This window comes from Parambassis ranga, chromosome 3 (genome assembly GCF_900634625.1).
Source record: "Parambassis ranga chromosome 3, fParRan2.1, whole genome shotgun sequence".
NCBI lineage: Eukaryota > Metazoa > Chordata > Actinopteri > Ambassidae > Parambassis > Parambassis ranga.
Genome location: NC_041024.1, coordinates 2,850,356 through 2,877,498, shown reverse-complemented (window position 1 = coordinate 2,877,498; position 27,143 = coordinate 2,850,356). Strand labels below are relative to the sequence as shown.

Sequence of the window (27,143 nt, the reverse complement as noted above, 5' to 3'; positions counted from 1 at the left end):
AAGACGCTCAGACAGTTGAGTAAAAGCAGAACTGGCACAAGTAAAGATAAAACCCAGAATTAAAACTACAACAATCGCACACCTTAATAACATCAATTGAATTTTATGAACAAAATAATTCATTGCAGGACAACAGTGTCACAAAAAGAGACCAACACAATGAAGTCCCAGAGAGAGAGGGCTTTGTTTGCCAGAGGAGCTCATTTGAATGGAAACACAAATACACAGTGGGGATTTGTGTTGCAAATGATGGTGGTTACACAGAGGCTGCTGGATCAGGTCTGCTGGATCAGGTCTGCTGGATCAGGTCTGCTGGATCAGGTCTGCTGAAACAGAAATATTTCAATTAATCATGTATTTTGTTTATGTGAACCTTTGCTTTTAGTGTCTGCTTGTGCTGTCCCTTCTATTCAAGCCGTCCTGGTCCAGATGCAGCAAAACAGGCCCCCAAACCAGGACCCGAGCCCCGGGACGAGGTATGAAGGGTGTTTCCCTGCTGAACGTCGGCTTAAAGAAAATAACACTCTAAATGAAGACACCTGTGTGTGTGTGTGTGTGTGAGTGTGAGTGAGTGTGCGTGTGTGTGTGTGTGTGTGTGACAGGCTCTGTTGTATTAAAATGACAAACGTGTGACGTCACATTTCAGAAGTGATGCTCACTTTAGGGGACACCTTTGACACGTGATAAACAAACTTCCGGATCATTTTGCCTCGTGGCTAAAAATGAGTCCACACCTGACCACACCCGGAGCCCCGACCCAGCTCCTCCACGCTCCACAGGCTGCAGCCGGCGGTGAATGTTGGTGTATTGATACAGCGTGTGTGTGTGTGTGTGTGTGTGTGAAAGGGAAGGTGAGAGGTGTTCGGCTCCTAATCCTCTTAGCAGCATTATGCTGAGCTTCGTCCAAGCCCTGACATGCGGTGCGCCCTTGTAGCTCCCCCCAAAAACCGGAGTCAGCATCTCTGCGTCCGTTGCGCACAGCTGGAGGGAGGACTGTCCGCCGCGGCGCCACAGGTAAGACCCGCACCTCCCGCACCTCCCGCACCTCCACTCAGTGCTTTCAGCTGTGGGAATATTTCTGAACGATGAAGGAACATATTAGATGAAGGATTTTACATCGACCTTGCATTATAATCCGCGCTGGGCTCAATTAAACCTCAACACGACAGTTTTAGTCGCAGATTCGGTGACCGCGGACGCCTCCACGCGCTGCTGGTAGGGTTAATTAATGTTGATTAATGGACATCTGCGGCACGCGCAGCATTTCATCACGTTCTAAATGTGATCAATAGGAAATCAGATGTTTATTGATGATTATTCTGATGAACGTTCGTGTGTGTTCAGCGCCTTTTATCATGTTTGACGTGTTTTCACTGGAATTCTGAGGGAAGCTGAAGCCTGAGTGATTATGTAGCCATAGTAACAGGTGGCGGTCTGCAGCCTCCATCACACACACACACACACACACACACTCACACACTGTTGATGCTGTTCATGCTGATGTCTGTGTTCTCAGTCCGTCCACAGGTTGAGGCTGCCCGCTGTGAAAGATGAAACACACTTTGTGTCCGTGTGTGCGTGTCTTCTCTGTCAGTGGCGCCTCCTCGCCACATAGCGGCACAGGAACGATGAGGGAATAGCAATGTGTCTCGCATAACTTCCTGTTCGGAGTCCAGACCACGAGGGCAATGAACGTGCACCCTCCGCCTCCGAGGAGGAGGCTCAGGCGCGGCCGCCTCCTCTTCTTCGTCTCAGGTGTGCTGCTGTGTTTGGTCTACGCTCTGACTCTGAAGGCCAGGCTGTCACAGCCGCCAGCCTCCGCCCAGGTGCCTGAAGGGGTGGAGGTCTACGTTAGGGAGGTGACAGCGTCCAATGAGACAGAGGAGGTGCAGGAGGTGGTGGAGGAGAAGGAGGAGGAAGTCGCCTCACCTGTGAGAACCGAGCCTCCTCTGGTGATAGTCGTCAATAGGACGGATATTGAACAGTGCATCTATGTAGATCCTCAGCCTCCCAAACCTCCTCCGACCCCACCGCCTCCAACCACCACTGCTCCCCCCCACCCCCCTCAGCCTCCTCACAGGAAGGGTGAGTACCCAGAGGACCTCTTCACCATAGAGCAGCGGCAGCAGGGCTGGGTGGGCCTGCATGTCATCGGCATGACCTACATGTTTGTGGCTCTGGCCATCGTCTGCGACGAGTTCTTCGTTCCTGCTCTGGAGGTCATCACCGTCAAGCTGGAGATCTCCGACGACGTGGCGGGGGCGACCTTCATGGCGGCCGGCGGCTCTGCCCCCGAGCTCTTCACCTCCCTGATCGGCGTCTTCATCTCCCACAGCAACGTGGGCATCGGCACCATCGTGGGCTCGGCCGTCTTCAACATCCTGTTTGTGATCGGCATGTGCGCCATCTTCTCCCGGGAGATGCTGCACCTGACCTGGTGGCCCCTCTTCAGGGACGTGACCTTCTACATCCTGGACCTCATCATGCTCATCATCTTCTTCCTGGACAACATGATCCTGTGGTGGGAGAGCATCCTGCTGGTGCTGGGCTACATCAGCTACGTCAGCTTCATGAAGTTCAACAGCCAGATCGAGCAGGCGGTCAAAACTCAGCTCAACAAGCACATGAGCATCGTCAAGGTGTGGACCACCGAGGAGCCGGAGAAGGTCAGTTCATGTGGCAGTGGGTTGGACCGTGCAGTAGTCTGTAAAGTGGAGCAATTAGTCACATGATCAGTTCATCAATAGATGTTGATGATGTTGAATGTTTGCTGCTTGTGTGACTAATTTACTAAATGTACTTATCTGTTTCTGAGTGCAGGTGAATCAGCTGAAGTTTAAATGATAAATTGGTCAGAATATGTTTATTTGAACTGTCCCACATGCTCAGTGGAGAACAAAATTTTTATTAATCTGCTGTTTAAAAAAATCCCACAATGCCCGGCTGATCAGGAGGACTGAGTCTTTAAATGTTGATTTAAAAACGTCCAAAAAATCCAAACATGATGATACCAGCTGATGGAAAGACACTCCTGCCTGCACAGCAGTCGTTCCTCCAGCAGACGGACGTCCTCGCTGTGTGTTTTCGGTCCTTTCATCTCCTCACAGTTGCGACTGCCGCCTGCTCGGACACACTGAAAGAGGGACGGTGATTTGTGGGTCTGAGCAGGTGACGGCCCGCATTTGTGTAAAAATCCTTTGATGGTACTGAACAGAGAGGAGTCCAGGTGTGGCTGAGGTGACGGACACGTCACTCTGTTCTCTGTCAGGGCCCTGAAACGGCAGAGGTGACGTGTCGCTGTCAGCGATTCAGATTAAAAGGCTGCGGTGGAACATGCAGAGAGCAGCAGCAGCACGTCCCGCCAATTAGTCTGAAGCATGTCTGCAATCAGCATGAACTCCTGCAGGCACAGCGCTGGCTGTAATGAGGCATGCTGCTACATCAGAGGCTCACAATTACCCACAATTCAATTCAAAGTGTCCATTTTCTCATGCATTTTGTTCATATCAACACACACACACACACACACACACACACACATTCCAATGCTTCTTTTTGACCACTGTCCACTGTCCACTTACTTCTGGTCACAGAGTGCATAGGTCCAGTTATAAACTGTTGAACACACAGTAACACACACACCTGCTGCTTGTCAGGGTGAAACGCTTGTTTGTCCATGCTGCTGATGAATCTGTCTGACTTCACAGGAGAGTGAAGCTCCTCCCCCACCTCCTCCTCCTCCTCCAGCTGCTCCTCCTCCAGCTGCTGCTCCTCCAGCTGCTCCGCCAAAAGATGAAGATCAGTCCAAACCTGAAGCGGCTCCGCCTTCCAGCAGCCCGCAGCGCAGCAGGGTAGGAGCCTCCGTCACTGTGGAACTCAGCGATTAGATGTGTTATTGATCGATAAAGGACAGAAACTAAATATGTTTTAGTTTTAAATGGATCATTTGAGCTAAAAACAGTTTGAAGCCTGTAAACAATATGATAATAATACAATGTGTGTGTCTGTCGTCCTGCAGCTGCGTCCCGTCCTGCAGCGCGGCGGCAGCTCGGCCTCACTCCACAACACGTCCCTGAGGAACACCATCTTCCAGCTGATGATCCACACGCTGGACCCTCTGGGAGAAGGTAAGCCACAAACATTCAGTCCTCTGTGGTGTTACAGGTATTAAAAGTTCATACTCTGCATATAAATGCTTCTAAAATAAACCGCAGCAGCACAGCGTCACGCCTGAGCCGCCGGAGGCCTTTTAATTCCAGTCAGTGAGTTTCCTGTTGACGGTCAGTGACTCAGCTCTGTCCTGTCCCTTCCCGCATAGCGTGATGAACCGCGGCGACCTTCAGCCCGTCCTCGAACTCACCGTGCCGCTGTTCCCCCTTCGCTCTCACAGCGCTCGGCCACCACTGATCCTTAATCAGCTTTTCAATGCAGGCTAATAAAAGCTGGATAAGAGCCAGCGTGCTAGCAGACCCAAGCGCTTTATCCCTGCAGACCTGCAGAGGGACCCGTGCTGAGAGCAGCTGGATCCTACCTCTGAACCTGAGGAGGGTCAGGCTCCTGAGGATCAGACCTGTGTCTCAGACAGGCTGGCTGTTTTTCAGGTGTTGCTTTTACAACTCTAGTGAGATGTTCCACCCTGCAGAGGCACCATAGTCATGTTATGGTTTTGCCAAGGCGCACGCCATCGGCGCTCTGAATGCATCCTCTGATACCTTACTCAACCTGCTCAGGCGTCTGTGCACGACGCCTCCTCAGTCTTGCAACAGATCACACACGAGGAGTAAAATCAGAAAATAGGAAAATAGGAAATTCTTGCAGTTTCTTTCCATGGCAAACTGTCCTCACAGGGTTAATGTTTAACAACATCTTTAAAAAAACACACAAAGCAGTTTTTGTGTCACTGTAGAAAAACTCATGAGAAGTTAAAGTTAAGATTGTTTGTGTGGTTTCCGCTGCAGAAGCGGCTCTTAGAGGGACGATTAAAACTCCCGGCCCGAGGAAAGTCAGGAGAGGTAAGAGCGACAGAGCGCCGGGCGGCTGAGCTCCTGTCTGTGTGTCGGTTTCTGATGTTTATGTGTGTGTTATTGTCAGCACTGAGTGAACAGGTGACTCGTGTTGTCGATGTGTTGTCAGCTCGTGTTTGTGTGTCTGTCAGTTTGTCTGACCTCCATTTGTAAAGAAATGGTAAAGAGGAGTCCTGTGATTGGTCGGGATAAAGTAGGATATTTTTCTGTTGTGTCTCTCTGCCAATCAGAGACCTCATTTAATGGTGATGTAAGAGGGGAGGGGCCAGCGCAGAGGAAAGGTGAGACAGACAGAACGTCTTGTGTGTAGTCTGTGGTTTGTTGTCGTTGTTTTTGTGCTTCTGGACACGTCTGTGTTCATATTAAATGGCTGTCGGTTGTTGCACGTTTGTGTGTTTGCATGACAAAAAATTGACATAGAAAATAATCTCACATACATTTGGACAAAAATGTATTAAGAGTACTGTAAAAAATGCATCTACGTATTTAGAAACGCCCCTAACGTCCTCTTGAGGCTTATGACTGCTCAGTGTGTGACTGTAAGGTCAGCAGCATGTCGGCCTGAACCTCACATGAGTTCTGTATGAGCGTCGATTCCTTTAAATTACAGCAAAGAACAAAGTGAAACCACTGAACGACCCGCCGACAGAACATCTACAGGACAAGTCCCATCAGCGTCACGCTGGAGGTGAGTCTGATCAGAACGAGTCCTGGTCTGAGGAAAGCTGCAGACGTGTGTTAGAGGTCAGAGCTTTTTGGGGCAGGCTACCTGTTTCCATCTACTTCCAGTGTTTGTGCTAAGCTAAGCTAAATGCATCTAAAGGATCAGATTCATACAGCTCCTTAAAAGAAGAAGAAACGGCTCCCCTGTGCTCAGATTTGGATGTTTTTATTGAGGGAAAGGGGCTGGTTGCCGATCGATAATCAGAGACGGTTTGGGGGTTGAAGGGCGTTGTTCTTTACAATCAGCGGAGCCTCTCAGTCTGTGTTTGTGCGTCACAGTGTGGAGTAATGAGGTGCTTCAGAGTCCGAGGTGCACGGCAAAGTGGGGCTGCAGGGAGCCTGGAGAGGCCTCAACGAGCCTGAACCAATCAGCCCTGGGATTAACATGCAGATGGGTGTGTGTGTGTGTGTGTGTGTGTGTGTGTGTGTGTGTGTGTGTGTGTGTGTGTGTGTGTGTGTGTGTGTGTGTGTGTGTGTGTGTGTGTGTGTGTGTGTGTGTGTGTGTGTGTGTGTGTGTGTGTGTGTGTGTGTGTGTGTGTGTGTGTGTGTGTGTGTGTGTGTGTGTGTGTGTGTGTGTGTGTGTGTGTGTGTGTGTGTGTGTGTGTGTGTGTGTGTGTGTGTGTGTGTGTGTGTGTGTGTGTGTGTGTGTGTGTGTGTGTGTGTGTGTGTGTGTGTGTGTGTGTGTGTGTGTGTGTGTGTGTCCCTCCTCCTCCTTCAGAGGAGCGTGTTTAATGTTTATCATCCCCCCCGGCTCTTCACACTGACCCACACAGCACAATCATCTTTCACATTAAAGATGTAATTTGTCTCAAAGTGTGTCATTAGCAGCAGACTTTGTCACAGCTCAGGTTTGGATTTCACGTTTGATCACATCTATAGATTATAAAGAACTCCTGCTGATGCAACGTGCTTTCAATAAGGCAATCAATAATCAATCGCAACAGAAATCTGCAGAGTGTTATACAAACCTGCTTCTGTGTGTGTTTGTCTTTTTTCAGACGATGATCAAAAACCCAAGTCTGATGAGCCTGCGGCTGCCGCCACCTCCGGTCCAGCAGGGGGCGCTGCAGCCGAGCCGTCCACCTCCGAGCCCCCAAATGCAGAAGAAACGACAGAGAAGACGTCGGAACAGCCGGAGGACTCAAAGGTAGGAAATAAAACGATGCCACAAAAACAAACAGGAACAGTTTAGAACTTCTGGTTTGAATCTCTTTCATGTGAAAGTGATTTTTCTCATCACTCATCAAGATCCTCCTCACTCCTCCATTCCTAAGTACTCCTCCTCACCTGGGAAATAAGAGGCTTTGATGAGCATGTGGAGAGTTTTCTGCTTTGATCATCTGCCCACACACATCTTAGTTTTATTGATTATATATTTGAGTTATTGACTCTTCGACAGGCGGCTGCAGAAGCGCCAGCTGCTTCAGCGGCGGGGGAATCAGAAGGCTCACAGGGCGGTGCTGAAGATGAGAGTGGCGACGATTCCAGTGATGATTCCAGTGAGAGCGAAGATGACGAGGATGATGATGAGAACAAGGAGGAAGAGGAGAAGGAGGAGGAGGAGGAGAATGAGCCGCTGTCACTGGAGTGGCCTGAAACCAGGAGAAAACAGGCCACCTACCTGTTCCTGCTGCCCATCGTGTTCCCGCTGTGGCTCACGCTGCCCGACGTCCGCAACATGGTGAGTGCGCACAGCCTCCGCCGTCACCATGGCGACCAGGAGCTCATTCTACACCAGCAAAAACCTCAATATCAATTTTATCTGGAAGATTAATTTAATGTACTTAAAGGGGGGAAACCAAGTTATTTCCAGACACGTTAAAGGAACAGCAGTAACCTGTCGTGTTTTTCATCCAGGCATCCAAGAGATACTTCGTCATCACGTTCTTCGGCTCCATCTTGTGGATCGCTGTGTTCTCCTACATGATGGTGTGGTGGGCTCATCAGGTTGGTCCACTATTTAAAACTCTCCGTGTGATGTGAATGTTAAATAAGGGAGCAAACATCTTTCAGCAGTTAAAGGATGAGTTCATGTTTCCCATGTCTGGCCCACAGCTGGTTAGCTTAGCTTAGCATAAGGACTAAAACAGTGCACACATATCAACAGAGACGCAGGAGTGATCTGTAGCAGCCGACCACACCGAGGACCGGCTGTAACTGACCGGCTGATCTTTTCTGGGTTGTAGGTGGGCGAGACTATCGGCATCTCGGAGGAGATCATGGGCCTGACCATCCTGGCTGCTGGCACGTCCATACCCGACCTGATCACCAGCGTGATCGTGGCCCGGAAAGGTCTGGGAGACATGGCAGTGTCCAGCTCAGTGGGCAGCAACATCTTCGACATCACTGTGGGGTGAGTGATGACATTTCTGCGTCTGAATCAAATACGGCGTAAAGTCAGAGAGCGTGCGGTCAAACCTGTGCTCCTGTCTGGTTTTAGTCTGCCCGTCCCGTGGCTCATATACACTGCTCTCCACGACGGCCAGCCGGTAACCGTCAGCTCCAACGGCCTCTTCTGTGCCATCGTGCTGCTCTTCCTCATGCTCCTCTTCGTCATCATCTCCATCGCCGCCTGCCGCTGGAAGATGAGTCGAAAGTTGGGCTTCACCATGTTCGCACTGTACTTTGTGTTCCTCGTCCTCAGCGTCCTGCTAGAGGATCGCGTCCTCATCTGCCCCGTGTCCATCTGAGCGTACGTAGGATTTAGGTAGAAGAACCAGGCCCGATGTCCGCAGAGCAGCCACACAGTAGGCGTTACGTTAAAGGAAAATTCCACTCTAAACATGGCGTCTCGTAGCCCGTTTACAAGCAGCTACTTCATGTGAGTCTATCGTCATGTGTTTAGAGTGTTCTTGTCTTTTGTTCCTGCACTGTAGAAGAAAAATTGTCAGATTATTGGTGCCAGCACCAAAATGACATATTAACTAACTGCAGCCTGTGTTTTTGGTGGAGTTTTCCTTTAATACTGTGGGCGTGATACTCTTTGATCGAGACGATTCAATGTTTTCCATCCATCCATCACAGTTGTCACTGTGCAGCAGAATCCCTGGATGCAACTTGAGTTTGGTATGTTGAGTGACCCCCCCCCCCCCGTATTTAACCGAACTAGTGTTTGTTCCTGTTTAGTGTGTTAAAGAGTTTCTGTGTGTGTCAGAACCGTCCGTAGCTGTGAGAACAAATCGACCGCTGTGGCGTCGTCAGATGTTTCCTGTCGTGTTATAAACGCTCTTGTTGGATTGACGTGGATGCAAATGTGGATTATTGATATGGATGCTATCAATATTTCAAATTTAAACAAAAGAACTCCATGCTGTAATAAATTATTTTTTTAACAGTGAACTGGAGTTGTGACGTGTTATTGACTTTAGCAGAAACTCAGACAGGGAGGCGGCAGTGAGGGTGAACCGGGTTTTATTTACAGTTCCATTCGTGCAGATCTCTGTACACAACCGTCGACTCGTCTGCACTCGTGTGAATAAACTGCTATAAAATGTGATTTATACAAAAGTTTAAAATGTACACACGGCCCAGATTTCTGTAAAATCATCTGTTTTCACAACAACAGGCAGCTTTGTTTCACGCTGCTGACGTCGAGTCCATGCGTTTCTTAGACCTGCTGGGGGTTTCTTTCTTTGTAGGGACACAGAGTGTTTTTTCTCCAGTTTTTTTCGCACACATGGCTGAAAGTCATGAGACCTTGATAAGTTTAGACTCAGGGGTCCTCCTTCAGCCACCGTGTCAGACCACAATCAAGTTCTCTCCAGAGTCTGTTTGGTTTTTCTATGACAGAATCCTCACAAACGTGTTTGTACGCATAAAAAAAAAAAAAGAACTCGGCATGTAAACATCTGCGGATATCCAGTCACGTTTCTAGACCTTTTGTTTTGCACGATGATTTGGGACGTGTTGATATGTTGGCTATAAAAACTGCTTCCTGCCTGGATTTGATGTGTCTGACATCGCTGTGAGTCTGAAACATTCTCCTAAGATCGTGGTGTCACTGAACTTCCACATGTGTATGCACAGATTTGACTCACTAACCTATCACTAGTCGACCTGGAGGCTGAACATGTGGCTGCGTGTGCGATAACTTCAGATATGCTGTTGTAGATCAGGTGTCAATAACTAGAACCTGGTGACTCTAGTTAAGACGTTCAGATGATGTGAAAATGCTGTTTTCATGCTGACAGAGTGTGAGTGTGAGTGTGTGCCGGCAGGTTATTTGGTGTTTTAGAGCAGCTTCTGTGTTTAAATTCATCCCTTGGCTTGTATAAACCTGTAAACACCCTCCTGACTGCAGCCAGGTGTTTCTCCCTTCTTTAACAGTTGGCAGGTTTAGTGTGAACAGTAATACTGACACAAAATATACTGTTTTGTAATCGTCAATCAAAAGACCCTCATCTCTATTTGTGACAGTCATTGCAATAGTTGAGCGGACCGGAGTGAAGACAACACCTGATCTGATGTCACAAACATGAATACATCAGTGTGCTGAAGTGCTCTTTTTGTCTTCATCTGCCATGTTTACACAACATGAGCCCCGTTTTACATCTGTTGATGCTTTGGAAAATTCATTTGCTTACTGATCTAATAAGACTTTATGTTGCATTACTGCTTAATCAGGTCGACAGCTGTCAGTGAAGAGCTCCTCAATAAAACTCTCATAACTTTTCTTTTATATTAGAAAATGATGGTGATTCATACTTAATGGTCCAAAATGTAAACAAATGGCTCTGGTTAGCAAATCTCCTGAATGTGTCTTGTTTAAAAATGTATTTAATTCACGCTCAAGTAACCAGCAGGAGAAGGTAAATGTCTAAAAATGATATTTTATTTTACAGCTGTAAGGCTTGTGGAAGATTGTGTTTGTGAACATGTGGGTGCATATAAATATTTGGGGAGGATCTGTAGCTCAATCAAGAAGAACATGTGACACAGATACTCACTGCTGCTGCCTTAGTATTGTAATGAATAATCATGTCTAAATAAGATGCGACTGTATTTTTCTTTCTGTTCTGTGATCTTCGGTTTAAACACGTCTTTGCTGCCATCGCTGCTCCATGTGTTGATGTAACTGTCAGAATGATTGCAGCCTCGTTGCCGGTGCCCGTGACAGCACGTCATTTTTCTGCGGCCTCAATTTAAAAACGTAGAAACGCACACTACTTGTCGGACACAACGGCGCCACCACAGGACACGGTAAGACATTACACACCACAAAATAAATAAAGCCGACTGTGTATAAATAGAGTTCAATTTAAAATATTGCTAATATCTGTCTTCATATGATGTGTGACTATACAATATATTTAAAAAAATGTTTTGTATTTACAGTCTTATTTTTTTACAGGGTTTCCATAGAAACCAGGTCGACACTGGGTGTAGTGGTGTTCATGAACGCTGCTGCTACATGGTGCTGAGCACGGTCGACTGTATCTTTCTGATCACTGTTGTGCACATTCACAGTCTTCCAACGGGATTCCTGAGCTGATCTTAAAGCGAAGATGAAGGACGAGGGTTTTTTTTTTTCTTTCTTTTTTACAGGTAAGGCTCTCCAAATGTCCGGCGACACTCCATGACCCCCGTGCTCGGAGGACGGTCACAGTTATGGGTCAGTTTCACCAGATTGGGGGTCAGGCGGTCGTACGCCAGCTTGTACTCGCGGTCGAAGGCGTCTGAGGAAAGAGGAGGACAGGTTGTAACATAGAAGTATTCTTTTCTCCAGTTGATATTTTAGTGTCTTTAAGCTCGTTGTTTTGGTTTTAGGAACTACAGTTTTAGATCCAGCAGCAGTCAGGTACTCACTGACCAACACAGAGGAGCATTTAGCAGCTAAATCACAGTAATGTTCCTCTGCAGATGTGAAAAGGCATCTGTGCGGTTTGTGTGTCCTTCCGGTGACAAAAAAAACCCAGGTTATGGTAAAAAATCTCTGACAGTGACTCACCAATATCAATGTTATCTTTTCCCAGAGCCACCAGGGAGAGGAAGAGGATGTCCCTGTACAGACTCCTGAAGGAGGAGAGCAGGGGTCAAAGAGAGACAGACCAATGTAAGTGACTGCTCTTGTTTTTCTAACAGGTCATTGATCTTCAGAATGAGGGCCTACAATAGGTCAAACGGTTCTTGTAACAATAACATGTTGTTCAGCTCTTTAATGATTATACAGAAAATCAATTTCTTTTGCAATATTTCTGTTTGTACCAGGTGTCTCTTAGAAAACTGACGTCAGAAATGACCAGAAATGTGGATTTAAACTCGCCCAACACCCGCCTGGTTGTCCTGATGTGACACCTCCTTTTTTTTTTTTTTAACCTTAGGGCACAGAGTTATCAATAGCTAAACCAGCTACAGTCAGTTCCAGTAAATTAAAGACCTCATAGAAGTATTTATCCTTTGTGTAAAATAATTGAATTTATGAGGCAAACGTCATGCTGCATTATTGAGCTGTTTTAAATTAAATTAGATAAATACCAATCAGCATGTATTTAACCTTTCAGACAGGCACAAAATACTGAAGGTATCTCTAGAAAATAGTTCAATAAATGAAAATTTGGGTGGAAATAGTGATTAATAAACGTTGTTCCACAGGTGTACTAATCTAATCTGTAAAAACGTGAATCATTTGGCTTTGTTGACGATGCCATGCTGATATTTAGGTGCTCACCTTTGCCTTTTGACCCCCAGCGTCTGTCCCAGCAGCTGCAGCAGCTGAGCCATGGGCCGGCTGATGTCGTTCCTCTGGATGCTCTTCACCACACTCTGCAGTAACTCCTCGCTGAATGGCTTCTCCTCCTCTGGGACTGGTCTGGACAGAGGGTAACCCACGTCTACCAGAACACACACACACACACAGAGCTCAGAGGTTGGTTCATTAACCATCTTCTTCTGACACTCAACATTAATGCAAAATGAAGTTCTCAGCCCCTTAAAGCATGACAGCAACAGTCATCAGAGATGCAAACCAACACTGAAATACAGAGCAGGACTGTATTTGAGACGTATCAAGTCAAAACAACCCCATCGTCACTCGTCTCAGTAACAATCCACACCGACTGCACAGACACTGGGCAACCATGGAACAACACTGCAGAGCATCGAGCAAAGAACACAGACGGGACACAAACGTGTGAGGGAGAGGAGCACTCACTCTCTAACAACAGAGTACAATTAAGCCCTGGAAGACAGAGAGCAGACAGAGCCTGTTAGCACGAGGATTAGCCGACTGTCTCTGCGCATCCACCTCCATTAAACAATCAATTTCTGCAGACTGGGCCAAGACACACACACGATTCAGTTCTAATACACTTCTGCTGCTTCACCTGAAGTGACTCACATTTTTTAGTTTAAACTGATCTGAGTCCAACAATAACAACTCCACAAATTAGAACCAGGTTTTGGGACATTAATCAGTTGGTGGTGCTACATTAGCTGCAGGAGAGTATGAAACAACAGAAGCCTGTTTAATGTAGATGTTTCTAGTGTTTTTTTCTGTTATTCAGGTTCTCGTTTTTTTCTACTGCTGCTTTTAGGATTATTAAAATTTCAAAAACCTTCTCACAGATAAGATCCTGTGAGAGAAATGTAGAAATGTTCTGTTTGCCTGACGGAAATATGTGTGACTCACTGTATGTGTTCCAGAGGATGTAGAGAGGCTGGACTGGATCCTGCTGCAGCTTCAGGTTGTCCCACAGGATCTGGATCAACACATGTTTGCTGTCCTCTGACATCCAGTGACGAGGGACCTGAACCGGTAAGGATTCACAAATCATCACAAATGTATCAATCAAAGTAATATGTTATGAAAATAAAACTCCAGTACACTTCATGTGTGTGTCTGTGCCAGACCTGGGAGTCTCTGTTGCAGTGCTCCGAAGTGAGGATTAGGCCGGGTAGGCTGCTAGGAAGGTCCAGGCGTCTGAAGTACCAGACCAGGTTCCAGTAGATGATGGGATGATGGTCCACCATGTCTGCCTCAGTGATCACCGGGTCGCCCTCGTTCTCCAGCAGACTCTCCAGCTCCTTCCACAGCACCAGCGGGCTCAGATAGGGGACAGTTACCGGCTCGGGGTTGTGCAGCCGCCACTCCATGCTCAGTGGATCCTGGGTGAGACAAAAATTAGACAAGTTAGATTGTATTACAGTTTTTAACCCTTCATGCACAACTGCTGGTGTGTGTGTTTTTTTCTACTAGATCATCGTAGCTGCTAGTAGCAGGTGATTTTTGACTAATTGTCGCAGCTTTAGACATATAAGAAGGATTTAGAGGATAACTTTGATTGGGATTTCATTTGGTCTGTGCTGACCTCGAGGCCATCCTCTGCCTAACTGCAAACACATACGGTGTCTGGCTGTCCACACATTTTTGTCCTTGTACTGTAAAGTTGACGATTCTCGTTTAGACATACCGTGGCTTCATTGAGACGGCTGGGCAGGCTCCCTGACGTCGGCACACGGTGGTTAAATTGAGGGACTTCTTCCAGAGGACCAAAGGCGCTGATGCTGCGGGCCATGGACGCTCCGGAGGACAGCTTCCCCTGCCGACGCTCTGTAGGGATGTTGATACCGTGAGCCCTGGTTGATCGAACCCTGGGGAGACGCACCGAGATTAATCAGCATTAATACCAACAGTTTTTTGGGTTTTCTTTCCAGCTGTTAAATAACAAGAATAATATCCACCGTACAGACAAAATGCTTAATAAAAATACAGTGTGGTAAATGTCCACAGGTTTCTGTTTGTCCCTGCTGCTCACACATTTCATAACCTCCTCTCTGTCAGACACACTCAAAGCATTGTTAGGACCAGGTGCTGCACATCATCTCATTGCTCTTTTACAATGCAGATGGAGCTACTGTAACTTCAAAAGCATTGTGTAATCAGAATCAGCCAAACTGGAAGCTGCATGACGATGAGCCACCGTTCAGATTTGAGAATACACCAGAAAGAAAACTGAAGTTTAAACCCCTAAGAACTGTGACTGATGATTGTCAGCTGCTGTCTGGCATGTACATAGATATGACAGTAAGTACCTTCCTGAGCAATCCTGCACAGCATTGAAGGGGGAGGGAGGTGAGACAGCTGTTGTAGGACAAGGTGTGGACAAGGTGGACGTCCCAGTGTCCAAACCAGTGGAGGTCGAGTACGATGAGGTTGTTGCCTCATCCAGAGATGGGCTGCCCTTCAGGAAGAGCCTGTGGGGGAAGAGAAAAAAATGAAGGGGTTTACAGTCTCATCAACAAAAGTCACTGTCAATGACTGTATGAAGACGTCTTATACCTGCCAGGTCCACGCATGTCCCTGATCTCCACGTTGAGAAAGGGGAGGAAGGGGTTCCCACAGAAGGGGCAGGTGGTGTTCAGGTTGGAGTCGTCTGCTGTCCAGCCGGCCATGATCTCCTCATCGTACACAAGGCAGTCACACGTCTTACAGCGAGAACAGCTGGAAATCAGAAGCTGGAGAAAGACCCCCCCCACACACACAGAGGCTCAGCTGAGTCAGCTAACAGACAGCCATATCCTTGTTTTAGTTCTTGAGCTGCGGTTTTACCTCCATAGCATAGTTGTTGAAGATGCTGGTGTTGCTGGTGTAGCGTGAAGAGCCAAGGTCAGACTTGTCTGGCAGAGGAAAGCCAGCCGGGGCGAAACAGCCTGCAGAAGATTGACGTCAATAGTTACTAAGCACAAGTTTCTGGGACGGCAGCTGCACATTCTGCGTCTTTTTTCTTCAGCTGTGATGCCTGGAATGAGGTGCTGCTCACCTGGGTATAAAGATGTGGGTCTGCTGTGACTTGAGCCTGCAGTGGGGCTGTCCAGCTTGCTGCGGAGGGGGCTGGGTCTGGGGCTCCTGCGAGGCCTAGTGGGGCCGATGGGACCATTACTCTGTGGAGAGACCACAGAGCACTCGGACTGCCCACAGTTCTCCTCGTCTAGCAGGGAGGAGCAGTCTGGATCTCCAACGCCGAACGAGGACACACTCAGACGGTCACTGTAACCATCCTGATTCAATGGAGGAGAATGTAGAGTTCACTCACATGAATGGAGGACTTATAATTTAATAAAAATGAAAGGATATTTTATCCTAGTAAACATCTAAGGCAAGAAATATGGCCTTTACCCCCCAAATTACTCTTACCAAATGCTGGCTAAACATGGCAGGAGGTGTGATACATTGAGCAGAGTTGGACATCCAGTTAAAAACGAAGAATTGCACAGTATCCAGACAAGAATTAGCCACAAGATGGCAGCAGTGCTTAAACTTTGGACTGAGACTTGCATCAGTTGTAGAATACAGTTACATTTGCAGGTTTACTAGTATAATAAATACAACAATAACAGGCTGAAGTTTTTTTTAAATACCTACGTTAAAACAGAATTAGTCTTTAGTGCTCTCAAGACTTTAAAAACAATCCAATTCAGGTTTTTGTTATTGGTTTCCATTAATTTTTGTAAAATGTTAATTTAAACTGCAGAAGCCAAAAAGCTGTATTTACTGAGTGTACTGAGTTCTAGTGTGTGGATTAGGACTCTGTACCTTGGTTGGCGTGGTGTATGTGGCGAGACGTGAATACCAGCGGCTTGCCTTCTCTGCCACACCCTTCCCAGCAGAGAACATGCTGGTCTTGAATACATCCAGTGTTGGTGTGAGCAGGGTGTCCAGAGCAAAGGATGAGGAGGAGGGTGAGGGTGATGCCAGGCTCGTCCTGTCCGCCCTGTCCCTGTACGGGCTGGGGGTGGTGCTAGAGCTTCGACGGGGAGGCGAGGACCAGAGACGCTGCTGTGAAATGGGCTGGGAGGGAGAGGGTGGGTGGAAGGTGCAGGAGCGGGGTACCCCGGTGGTCCTGAGGGGGGAGCTGTGGGGCAGGCTGGCTCTGCGTGGGGCAGAGTGCGGGGAGGTATGGAGGAGGAGGGGGCTTGCTGGATCCTGAAGGTCCATACTGGGTGTGCGGCTGCTCAGCGGGCTCCCCATGTGGTTCATGTAAAGCTCGATCTCCCTGGCCAGGTTCCTTCGGGCACTCGGTGTGCTCGACTCATCTCCCTCTGGGTACCGAGCCTCATTTTGCTGCTCGGACTGTGACTCTGCTGCCAAAAGGGATAGAGGATCGTAGCCTGTTTCGATGCCTGTGCGCTTCACAGCTCCTCTGGACGTCACGGTGCTTATGCCACCATAGCTAGCACTGCGCTCTACAGCTTTCTTATGAGATTTTGCATTTCTGGCAGGCTCCTCTAAATCCAGATCCTCAAAATCAAAGATGGCATCTGTATTGCTCCTGTCCTCATCACTGGAGTCCTGCCCCTCCTCTGTCTCCTCCTCCTCTCTGTGAGCATGACTCCTGGTAGAGCCTGCTTTGGTGGCCGTCACGTCTATCCCACCTAGAACTAGTGAACGAGGCCTCTTATTTTTGCTGAAGTGAGCACAGGTGAGAATTTTGGCATCTGCACCCAAGTGTCCTGCTATCTTATCTGGGTCGGTTTCACCCTGGCACATACCAAGGCCAAGCACGGTAGTGCCACTGCCACTGCTGCCCACGGTGTCGCCGCTAAGGCGGCGGCTCCTAACTCCCTGCCAGTCGAGAGCCGAACCACTGCCAGCGCTGCCCACCACCTCCTCCAGAGCGCTCTTATGTCTCCTGAGCAGACTGTTGGTGTTTACCTCACCGATTTCATCCAGGGACGTTGTGAAAAGAAGACCTGCAACATGGCCTAAAAGAGGGGTGGCATGGGAGAAAAACTGGCATTTCAGACTTTTTCTGCAGAGCTACTGTGCTTATCAGTAATAAACATCCACACAATACCTGAGCTGACGGAGCTCTTAGGTTTACAGGCAGACTCGTCATACGGATAGCTGCTGCGAACGATGCCACGGGGTTTGAAGGAACTGATCTCTAAGTCGAGCTGAGGGAGGCAGTCCTTACTTCCCTTTGCACTCTCTGTCTCTGACACTACAAACACAGAAATTATCATTTAAATTATTGTGCACAGCTTGATCTTCATCTGAAGGACAACTGAAATGCTTTGATGTTCATGAGAAACCAAAACGGAATGAATCATCTCTGGAGCAGAAACATCAAGGCAGAGGAAAGGGAAATCCCAGGCGGTTACAGAGGTAGACAGAAATATCAGATCAGATCAGACAGACTACTGACAGGAACTGCAGTCGCTCTCCTTCTTGTCATCTTTGTCAGGGGCGGAGTCCTGGGTGGCTGCGTCTCCTCGCCGAACCTCTTCTTTAGACAGGGAGTTATAACCCAAATCTGATTGATCTCCTGCACAAAACAGAGAGAGGGACACAACAGATGAGACACAGCGAAGTGTGAGAGTCAACCAAAAAGTCAGAAGTTCAAAACAACCCTTCTTTTATAGTACCTGCATTTTTTCAACTGACTGAAAGCTTTTTGGTGTAAAACGTAGCTCTATTGTAGCTCTACACTGTGTTAGGAGACGTAAATGAAACATACATAAGAGATAAAACTACTGAAGCGTCTCCTCTCTTTCATCTGCTCAGTTCTGGGAGGCACAGCGTTGTTCCAGGGAGAAGACAGAAACAGCAGCTAATAAAGAAATTCTCCTCAGGGCACACTATCTATCTATCTACACTTACTGTAAGAAAGTAAACTGTTTTTTTTTTTCCACAGCTGCTAATGAATTTGACTAGTGAGACTTGAGGCTGACTTCTTCCAACTTTGCCGCGTCTCCAGGCAACCAGCTGTCTGATGATTTGTTCTTCTCTTTCATCCTTCCACAGTGAACCTCACTGGCTCTAAATAAACCATGAGGCTGCACAGCTTGGCTGTTCTACAGTACGGACTGACTTGCAACAGATAGCGAATGACAAAGCTCATTGCGTGGCTGTAATAATCGATGAAGTGCACATCCAAGGCCCTCCCGCCCGCTGAGCTGTGGTTCTCAGCCTATCTGCACACGAGGCGAGGCCTCCCGCTGCGCAGCCATCTCCATGATTAAAATTATATCCGTAATCAAAAAGAATGTGTCTCTGGGTAATTACTCGCCATAATTGACAGTAACAAATCACTTGGTGGTGAAATGAGAAAGAAATGAGGAAGAGGAGAGAAGCAGAGACGAGGACAGACAGAGGAGGTGAGATCACAGAGGCAGACACAATGACAGGGCTGAAGGAGTCAGAAAATAAAGATGTTGCAGAGACAGAGATGCAACCAGAGAGAGACTGACAGAAAAGGTTTACCTGGGTGGAGGGTGGCTTCTCTGAGCTCACAGCCCCCACAGTGTGAGTGGGCCACCAGGACCCTGGCGCCCATACCGCTGCCACCACGGCCGGCTGCATGCAAGGGCAACACAGGCAGGGCCAGAGTGAAAGGGCAGGGTTAGGGACAGAGCAGAGCAGAAACCACAGCCGCAAAACCAGGGAAGAGATTATGAGGTGGAAAAAACAGGCAGCGTAGGGACGGAGGTGTGAAAAGGAAGAGAACGGACAAATGAGGAAGGAGGATTTAAAAAAAAAAAAAAAAAAAAAAAAAAAAAAGGCATTGAGACAGAAGAAAACAAAAAGATGTAGAACAAGATGGCTGCCTGTGAAAGATGGAGTCATGTGGCAACCACTCATAATGTACCTGTGCTAGATCTATCGTCAGTGGGGTCTACTTTGACGGAGTCAGAGGTGTAGGGGCCCTGCTCGGCCAGGTTAGTGTCTGCAGAGCTATCCAGGCTGCCGTGACTCACAGCATCCAGGTCGCTGCCATCTGCCCAAAAACAACAAGGTGTTACAGGAGGCTGGGCGCCGTTTCTGCTCCACACCGGCCTTTAATTTATTTAAATGTCTATATTTAATCTGTCAATGATAAAAAAACAAAAAACCAAGACAAGTCTGTTGTACTGACTGTTGTCAGACCTAACACTGCCTGATGTGAAACTGTGTTGGCAGGTTACCAGATAATCACATCAGTTGAAAGTGTAATTGATACACTTCTAATCGATTCATTTTTAAATCAGATACCAGCGTAGAGCTGTGTCATGTTTAATAAATTAAATATAAACTGCAAGTTGTGTGATTACGTGAGTGTGTGTGTGACTGTACTTTTGTCTCTTCCAAACTGAATCAGCACTGAACACAAAGCTTGTAACAGGGAGTATCTTAAAAAAGCAGGGATTAGCAGGACGGGGATTAGCATGCGCTGGGTGTGCAGGTGTTCACCGGCATGCAGAGGAGTTAACTCACATGTTTTCCTTTATAGTTTCAACTCTGCTGATTATTTATCACACCTGAGAACTGTATTTTTAGAAGCCGTTTATAATTTAATGTTGAGCTATGTGGATGTGAGGAGCATGAATTGTTGTGTTATTACTTCCATCACGACATATTTAGATTTCTACCATATAGCCCGGGGGCGTCCAAGCTACGTCGGATTTTATATGGCCTTTCTGCCGATCATTTTGTAGCTGATTGACAGGCAGCTGATTCTGCCGTTGTTCTGGGTTTTTAGGGATTTTTAGACATTTAAGTCCAAGAACAATAACTGATGTCACACATTAGTCTTTTAGACATATTGTTTGTCTTTGAATTGAGTCAGTGATGTGTTAGCTCAGTGGCTAATTGGCTAACATAACTAGAGTCAGCAATTAGCCCAGCTTATAGCACTGTGCTGTTGTTGTTGTTGTTAAGTCAGGTTGAACAATGCAGACAATGCAGATCAAGGTGTGACCCTGTCGATGCCTTGTATCTTTTGGTCCACTGCTCATCAATGTGAACATCAAGAAATAAGAACTCCGGACGAAAAGAACAGTACTAAATATGTGAACAAACCCAAAATCTGTTTGTAAATATCATATCATCTGCTTTAAAAAGAAAATGAATAAGTGACTAACTGACAGCTACAGATAAAGGAGAAGACTGCAGAGCGTCACAGCTACCTGACAGAGGGCTCTGGGTGAGTGGAGCATGTCGCCGTAGTGCCCGTTTGAACTGAGCCACGCCCAGGATGACGTTTCTCAGCTTCATCCACAGAAAGTATCCTCCTCTGGTGCTGGATGGCCACGTGCTCTCTAACACCGCCTGGACAGGAAGCAGAGGAGGAGGAGGAGGTGAGGTGAGCGAGGAGGCTTCTGTCAGCTGACTACATTTCTGTCAAAGGTTTATGGATCTCTCATGATAAAATGTTCTTATATTCGCCTCCTCGATAAATTATTAAACACGAGGAGAATATTGTGTGAATTCAAATCCAACTCAACGGTTTTAAATGAGGCAGAGACACTAACAGTGTTCTAATCTCCATATGAATTCATTTTTTATCAAAGGCTTTAACTGCTATGAGAGTGTGGCACGAGAGATCCACAGTTAGACAAAAAAGAGCAGATACTGCAGCTGCTGCTGGTTTGAGTCACTCTCTCTCCCCAAAAATAAACTTCAGAAGTCACCGGAGAAAAGAACATGATCAGTATGCTGCTGAACAGAACTGGGTTCACTGCACTGGCTGCTCCCAAGTGGAAACTCTGAGGATTTAGATGAGCTGCATACGGTCTATGGGTGCAACGTGGCTGCTCCCCTGAAGTTACTGTCAGCAATGTTGTCAAGACAAACTGAAGCTTAGCCACAGTTAGAGTCAGAGTGAGGGCAGGAAGTCAAAGGACAAGACTTATAACACCTTAATATCAATCCAGTAAACATGAAGCTACATGTGGGAAATGGTTAGCTTAGCTTAAGCTGAAAGCTGCTAGCTGAGCTCTGTTTCAATGTAGGAAAAAAAAATCCTCCTATTAACACCTCTGGAGCTTGTGATTAACACATTACTGTCATTTTCCCTTGCTAAGTAAAGCACATCACCTGCTAAGTTGAGCTTTATATTTATCACACAGAACGAAGTCCAGCTCTCAGCTATCAGTGTCATGCTTACACTTGCTTGTAAAGGTGCTACTTGGATTGCTTTGACAGAGCGAGCAATTTTTAAACTGAGTTGAGCTCCAGACTGTAGCTTTAGATTTTCTTTGTTCTTCAGTATTTGATTGATGAAATACTCTAGTGTGTAAGGAGAGAATGCATCATTGAGTGTAGCCAAAGCAGAAATACCACAAAAGCGTTTAAGGTCAAACCTCCTGCTGCATCACTAAAAGGTCAACATGTAACAAACTCTTCAAAGTTATTGAAGCTGCACTTTTAAAAATGTTTTTATACTTTACACAGGCTTCAGGAGGGAGAATGAATGCCAGACACAAAACTTCTTCACTCCCACTCCAAATGTTTAAAGAAGAAAAACCACCTGCGCCGCTCCACCAGTGCAGCAGCTGCAGGGACTGCTGAGGAATCAGCCAACATTGTGCCTTCAAGCTTTCTTACGAGATAAAATGAGATGGTCTGAGGCGTCAAAACACGCCGGAGTGACCTTTACCACGGCCTTGTCTCCTGACAGCCTGCTCCCACATCAGCCAATTTACTTTTATGCTCCCTTGGACTGTCGGATCAGGGACAGGTTGCAGCGATAACAGGGCGGCGATTTATCCCGACACCTGGGTGTGATCATGCACCGGGCCATACAACCTTGGGGGTAAAATTTAGTTAAATCCAGGCTCCAAACAGGCTATTTTATGAATGCATACTATGTTTCTCCATGGGAAATTTAGATGTCATTCAGAGGTCATTTCCTTGAAGTCATATCTAATAATGGCACCTACAAATACTTTCTCCTCTACACGGCAGTGAGTTTTATACATTAGCCTGTTGCCTGACAGTCTCATTTGTACAGCAGCCAGGTCTCCAGACTTTTACTGCTCTGCCTCAGTCATCCATCACCGCTGGATGGAAACAGGAGTATCACATCGGACAGTCTTCTCTGAGATATGTTAAGACGTTTGTCCGGGGTGTGTTCATGCATTAATCAAAACACGTAAACGTCCCAAGGCGGCGGTAAATTTCTGCATCTCCCAGCGCTCACATATTTATTAGGGGCTATGTATCAGTGAGCTGGATTCCTATCCTCCTCCACAGTGACTTGTGTCATGCAGGTCAAAGAACACTCAACACATGTTCTATGCAGGTGATTGGAAGAACCAGTCTAGCAGTTAGAGATAACTTCACCAAATCAGAGCGGCAAATCACAGAAGAGGATAAATACTAGGGCTGGGTGATAAATCGATTTTATCGATCACCATCGATGCACTCGCTGTGCTCCTGTAATTCAAAGTGGGCTCAGCCCTCCTTTGCCTGTATCCTACAGAGACACACTTAAACAACATGGCACCCAGCAGAGAACAGCTCGCCCCTAAAAAAGGCAAGTTTGGTTCTGCTGTGTTTCTATCACGCATCCTCACAGTGCTGCAAAGATCTTTTATAACACAGATGTGTTTTTGGGTCATGTAAATAAACCGGACAGACCACTGAATTACATTCCTTATATATACTGTACCTTGTTATAGTAGCCGTACGTTATGGCGTTGGGGTGGACTCCAGCCTTTTTCATCTCAAAGAGGACCCTGACTGCCAAGACAGGCTGGCCATACTGTCCACACAGCTGCATCAGCACCCGGTAGCAGACCTACATGTATGTACATGTATGATTGTTCAGTAGGAGAGACTACAATCATATAAAATACATCTGACAAAAAGTCTGAGTGCGCACCTCATCAGGCGGCTGCAACTTCTTTGCCTGCATCTTCCTGAGGACGTCATAGGCTGTGCGAAGCGCTCGCACTTTGGAGTGGCACACCTTCACATATGCCGGCAGACAGATGAACCACAGGCCGTAGCAGTGACGGAGCAGGCACTTGGACCACATCTGAGGAATGGATGAGTATTTTTTGGCTATCTTCTGGGCTGTTTTGATCTCCTGTGGATGGAAAAGGCACAATGGAAAAGACTAAGTGGGTGTCCCATGGGAGCTGATAGCTCTGAGGGTGAATTGCACCACAGCAGTGTGACATGACTGTGCCATTTCTTCTTAAAATGCACCTGAGAAATCTGTTCCTTTCTGCCACAGGTGGATCCTTTGCAAGCGTTAACACATTTTAACAGCCAAAGAGCACACCTTTAAATCTACTGGAGCCGCCGAGGTTGCTATGCAACAGGAGCAGCATGTCATGACTGTTGATGCAGAGGAAAACATCCATGCACTCATCCTCAGGCCCATTTAACAACACTCAATGATATCCTTCACAGGAGGCAGCCTCTGAACTCGAACACCACAGAAAATTATGTCCATTTTCTTATTTTTGCAAAAAGATTCAAGCTTCTACTTAGAAGGAAACAATGAATAACCACCTACTTTTTTTAGTTTGGAAAATAACTTCCAAGCATCGTAGCATATATATCACATGACACATGACAGCAGTGAGTTACTGCTGCACTGACCTGCTTGGTGCGTCTAAACATGGGGGCGGGGCTGGTGGGGCAGCTGTGCCTGGCAGCGAGGTGGGAGAAGGGCGTCCGCAGGCCCTCCATAGGGTCGAACAGGTCAAGACTTAACACGGGAAAACCGTCATACCTGATGAAGAGCACACAGATTCACACATTCCTTTAAACATTTACATGGACACTAAGTGGGTCATAAATTCTTAAAAACCCCCACATGTCTGTCTGTGGGTCATCAAGTACAGTTTGGAAGTTACATTAATAAGTTTTTCTAATTATCAGCAAGAAGAGCTGATAATGAACTCTGGAAGGTTTCCGGTCATTATGAGAGCTTAACTAAAGTGGTTGTGAAAAAAAAACTCTGTGCATAAATTATTTAGAGTGAAACATAACTGCAGAATACAAATAGCACATTTTCAGGTCCAGCAGAGTCTTCAGCCGTCCCTCTAAAGACAGGTGAACTCCTGCTGGTCCTTAACCAGCTACTGCAAGAGTGAATTAACCAATGTTGAACTCATTTTATGATTTAGATTTTTTAATTTTCTCCTCGCTGTGAGGTGCGAGTTGTGCATTTAGTGATTCTCCTGAAAGATCGCATTCAGAAGCACATCATTTAACTTGAATCCAGCTGAGTCATTAAAGCACAGACTTGATGATTTTAGTGGTTTCAGCTTACATAAACAGCACGAAGAGAAACAAGTGTGAGTGTTTTTACCTGTAGCACAGTGGATGTTCCTCCCCCTCAGGCAGAGGAGGCAGCTCTGGAGGTGTGATGAAGACCGTGTGCTCGCTGCGCTGGGATTCATCAATCTCTATCAGCCTGGTCTCCTCCGGCCTGTCACCATCCACCTGCAGCACCAACATGAACAGAGATCGTCTGGGTGGTGGTGCCGCCGTGACCCTTCATTTATCACAGCTGATGGAAACAGGCTGACTTCCACACACATCATGTCATGATGCCCTTTACCAAGATATATTTCAGTGTTTGCATAGGTGAAAAAAAATCTCTTTCAGTGAGGTATAATTTTCAAACAGCTTTGTAGCTGTCATCCTGATAGCAGGATTTCTACAGATTGAGTGTCTGAGGGAACAGAGCGAGGATGACAGCAGGTGACCTAGTTTTCCCGAGTGAACATGAACATGGTTTTTCTTTTTTCTTTTTCATGCTCACTCTGCCTTCTCTGCAGCCTTCACTGTAACCACACTCAAAGGTAACAAATCTCTGCAAAGTCTCAATGGGGCAGATGAAATTCGAGCAACAACCTTCCTATATATGTCACAGCAGCCAGCACGCTCGTCAACTGTAACATCAGTAACGACAAAATCAATTCCTCTGCTTACATTTAAACTTTCTGCAGCAACTACTACTATATTCAACACACAACAGCTGAATTTGATCTGTGTCTCATTGTATTTAAATAATAATATTTATAAAGCACTTCACATAAAAACATCTCAAAGTGCTAAAGAAGAAGCATAATAAAAAGACAAGTAATGCAAATTAAGTTAAAATCAGCTACCAGCTAAGATAACCAGGAAGAAAATTTAAATATTAACAAAGACAGCATTTGTCATAACACAACGTACAAGTACAATGTCATGGTTCAGGTGCTAAACCGGCCTGCCGACACTTTAAAGCAGTCACCAAAACATTTGGCTTATTATGGAATTCTCTGAACTGCTGAAAATCTGAAATCAAATCAAAGTCAGAGATGTTTCCTTATTACCCCGATCACTGGTGCAACATTTGTGTTGCACAGAACAAAGTGGAAAGTCCCACTACAAAACTGTTAAGACACGGCAGCTGCAGCTATCACACGTACTCAATCTGATAAACAAATCACCAAAGAGTGATTCCATCTTTGAAGTGAAAATGTGCACAAGGAAAGGCGAAGAGCCACATCTAAAACACACCCCTAACTGACAGTCGTTCCTTTCACAGGACACCGAAGGTCTGAATGTCTCGTGGTTCAGCCACTAGCACCTAGCTTGATTCTCATAAACATTCAGCTGCTTCACAGGGTGTAATGTTGGTATGTTCTTTTTGTTTTATTTTTTAGTTAAATACAGTTTAAATGACTTCATTATAGGGTTTTACAGGTGCCAAGCCCTATCTTTAAAAATCTAAACCAGAGCTCTGACGCCCACGATGTCTCCTCATTAGCTGTATTTGACAACAAAACAGAAAACAAATATTTTAGCTATTGTCAGACCGGTTAGTAGCCACAGCGTGTGAGAGAAAATAAAAGTGCTTTGACTGACATTAATGACTTAAAGCCAAACAAGGCCGATCAATAGGTCAAGTCCAGTCAGAACGAGTCGACTTTATAAATCTGAATCTGCATAATGAGGGAGGCAGGTCAATGTGAGCGGCTGCAGATACTTACTAATTCCCAGCACATAAATATATAACCCACATTTACTATTTGGAATTTTTAATCTACTCCATCCCTGGATGACCAAGTGATTGATCAATCAGCCAGCCCTGATACATTATCATTATGTCAGTGCACAGTCTATCATATACCTATTGATTGAATTAAAATAAATTCAGTGCGTGTTTCATACATGGCAGCTACAAGCCTGCAATCAGCTCAGTGGGAGCATTAAATTACTGTACAGTTGGATTTCTATGAGCTGAGTCTCCAGCCGTAGCCCTTTATCAGGAGGATAACAGCTTATGGCTGCTCACTGGTGGAGAAAAGTGCTCTGAAAAATAAAAGAATCTAGGTGGCATGTATCAGTTCTATCATATTATGTACATAGCTTCTCTTATCTTTTGCTTTCTGTATCTGCTGTTGCTAAAATGCAATTTCCCCATTGTGGGACTAATAAAGGTATTCCTAATTCTTTAATTCTTAATTATCAGCAACATTTGGAGTTACTGCCGTGCAGGTGGGGTGGACAGATAAGACCTGAAGTGAAGCAGGAGGTCTGAGCTGTATGGTGGATATAAAAACGTCAACTGTCATGGAGGGAAGCATCATAAATTGAGAAGTGCTTAATGACAGGCTTTAGCTCTGCAGGCTCTGCTTTTATTCAAGCTGCAGAGAAAGGAGGTGAAGCCCTTACTTAAAGTTCATAAT

The 27,143-nt window shown here is 46.3% G+C and overlaps 2 protein-coding genes across 14 annotated transcripts in view; one reads left to right on the top strand and one right to left on the bottom strand.

Annotated features, from left to right (window-relative positions):
* Positions 1-310: 310 nt before the first annotated feature.
* On the top strand, positions 311-9,048 carry LOC114433259 (sodium/potassium/calcium exchanger 1-like). Of its 5 annotated transcripts, none has more exons than XM_028401730.1 (12): positions 311-476; positions 1,517-2,666; positions 3,708-3,851; positions 4,019-4,127; positions 4,959-5,012; positions 5,255-5,305; positions 5,635-5,712; positions 6,746-6,894; positions 7,147-7,428; positions 7,605-7,694; positions 7,934-8,100; positions 8,188-9,048. In XM_028401730.1, the coding sequence occupies exons 2-12, from the start codon at positions 1,689-1,691 to the stop codon at positions 8,435-8,437; spliced, it is 2,352 nt and encodes a 783-aa protein (XP_028257531.1). In that variant the 5' UTR covers positions 311-476; positions 1,517-1,688; the 3' UTR covers positions 8,438-9,048. The 5 variants fall into 5 exon arrangements, with proteins under 5 accessions (XP_028257531.1, XP_028257529.1, XP_028257533.1 ...); XM_028401731.1 differs by lacking the exon at positions 311-476 and adding an exon at positions 991-1,014; XM_028401728.1 differs by lacking the exon at positions 311-476 and having other exon boundaries at positions 832-2,666.
* A 93-nt stretch (positions 9,049-9,141) lies between these two features.
* The window catches only part of LOC114433257 (C-myc promoter-binding protein-like), a 52,741-nt gene continuing 34,739 nt past the window's right edge, over positions 9,142-27,143 (bottom strand). For 5 of the 9 annotated variants that reach the window (XM_028401719.1, XM_028401723.1, XM_028401720.1 and 2 more), the window contains 20 exons: positions 24,773-24,906; positions 24,058-24,190; positions 23,330-23,536; positions 23,117-23,245; positions 20,631-20,772; positions 19,334-19,462; positions 18,949-19,041; positions 17,891-18,010; positions 17,540-17,686; positions 16,279-17,447; positions 15,506-15,743; positions 15,295-15,395; positions 15,025-15,200; positions 14,778-14,939; positions 14,156-14,336; positions 13,596-13,850; positions 13,375-13,492; positions 12,415-12,577; positions 11,695-11,759; positions 9,142-11,422 (listed from right to left, as the gene is read on the bottom strand). In XM_028401719.1, the coding sequence (XP_028257520.1) occupies positions 11,286-11,422; positions 11,695-11,759; positions 12,415-12,577; positions 13,375-13,492; positions 13,596-13,850; positions 14,156-14,336; positions 14,778-14,939; positions 15,025-15,200; positions 15,295-15,395; positions 15,506-15,743; positions 16,279-17,447; positions 17,540-17,686; positions 17,891-18,010; positions 18,949-19,041; positions 19,334-19,462; positions 20,631-20,772; positions 23,117-23,245; positions 23,330-23,536; positions 24,058-24,190; positions 24,773-24,906 (3,999 nt within the window). In that variant the 3' untranslated portion in view covers positions 9,142-11,285. The remainder of the gene's footprint in view (positions 11,423-11,694; positions 11,760-12,414; positions 12,578-13,374; positions 13,493-13,595; positions 13,851-14,155; positions 14,337-14,777; positions 14,940-15,024; positions 15,201-15,294; positions 15,396-15,505; positions 15,744-16,278; positions 17,448-17,539; positions 17,687-17,890; positions 18,011-18,948; positions 19,042-19,333; positions 19,463-20,630; positions 20,773-23,116; positions 23,246-23,329; positions 23,537-24,057; positions 24,191-24,772; positions 24,907-27,143) is intronic. The other 4 variants (XM_028401724.1, XM_028401725.1, XM_028401726.1 and 1 more) reach the window with 2 other exon arrangements.